The 333-nt window shown below is 36.3% G+C and overlaps 1 protein-coding gene across 1 annotated transcript in view; it reads left to right on the top strand.

Moving 5' to 3' along the window:
- Window positions 1-112: 112 nt before the first annotated feature.
- EMH_0042450 (uncharacterized protein) overlaps window positions 113-333 on the top strand; it is a gene marked incomplete at both ends in the record, with an annotated part of 805 nt that continues 584 nt past the window's right edge. Inside the window, one exon of the mRNA XM_013495739.1 lies at window positions 113-115. Coding sequence (XP_013351193.1) covers window positions 113-115 — 3 coding nt within the window. The remainder of the gene's footprint in view (window positions 116-333) is intronic.

The raw sequence follows: 333 nt of genomic DNA, 5'->3' as shown, positions 1-333 counted from the left end.
ACCCTAAACCCTAAACCCTAAACCCCAAACCCTAAACCCTAAACCCTAAACCCTAAACCCTAAACCCTTGCTGAGGGTTTACAACTTCTTTGAGGTCTTTCAAAAGCCTTTAATGGTATAAAGAGAAACAAAAGAAAACAACAAAGAAGAAATAAAGTAAAATAAAGAAAAAAATAAACAAATAAAAACAACAAAAATAAGAAACAAAGAAAAACAACAAAATATGTAAATATATTTGTCTGCCGCTCTAACACAGACAGCAAACCCGGGGCGAATACCCCTTCCCCCCCCATAAACCCTAAACCCTAAACCCTAAACCCTAAACCCTAAACC

The sequence above is a fragment of the Eimeria mitis genome, genomic scaffold (assembly GCF_000499745.2).
Source record: "Eimeria mitis Houghton genomic scaffold, Emh_scaff1724, whole genome shotgun sequence".
NCBI lineage: Eukaryota > Apicomplexa > Conoidasida > Eucoccidiorida > Eimeriidae > Eimeria > Eimeria mitis.
This window is presented reverse-complemented; position numbering and strand designations above follow the sequence as displayed.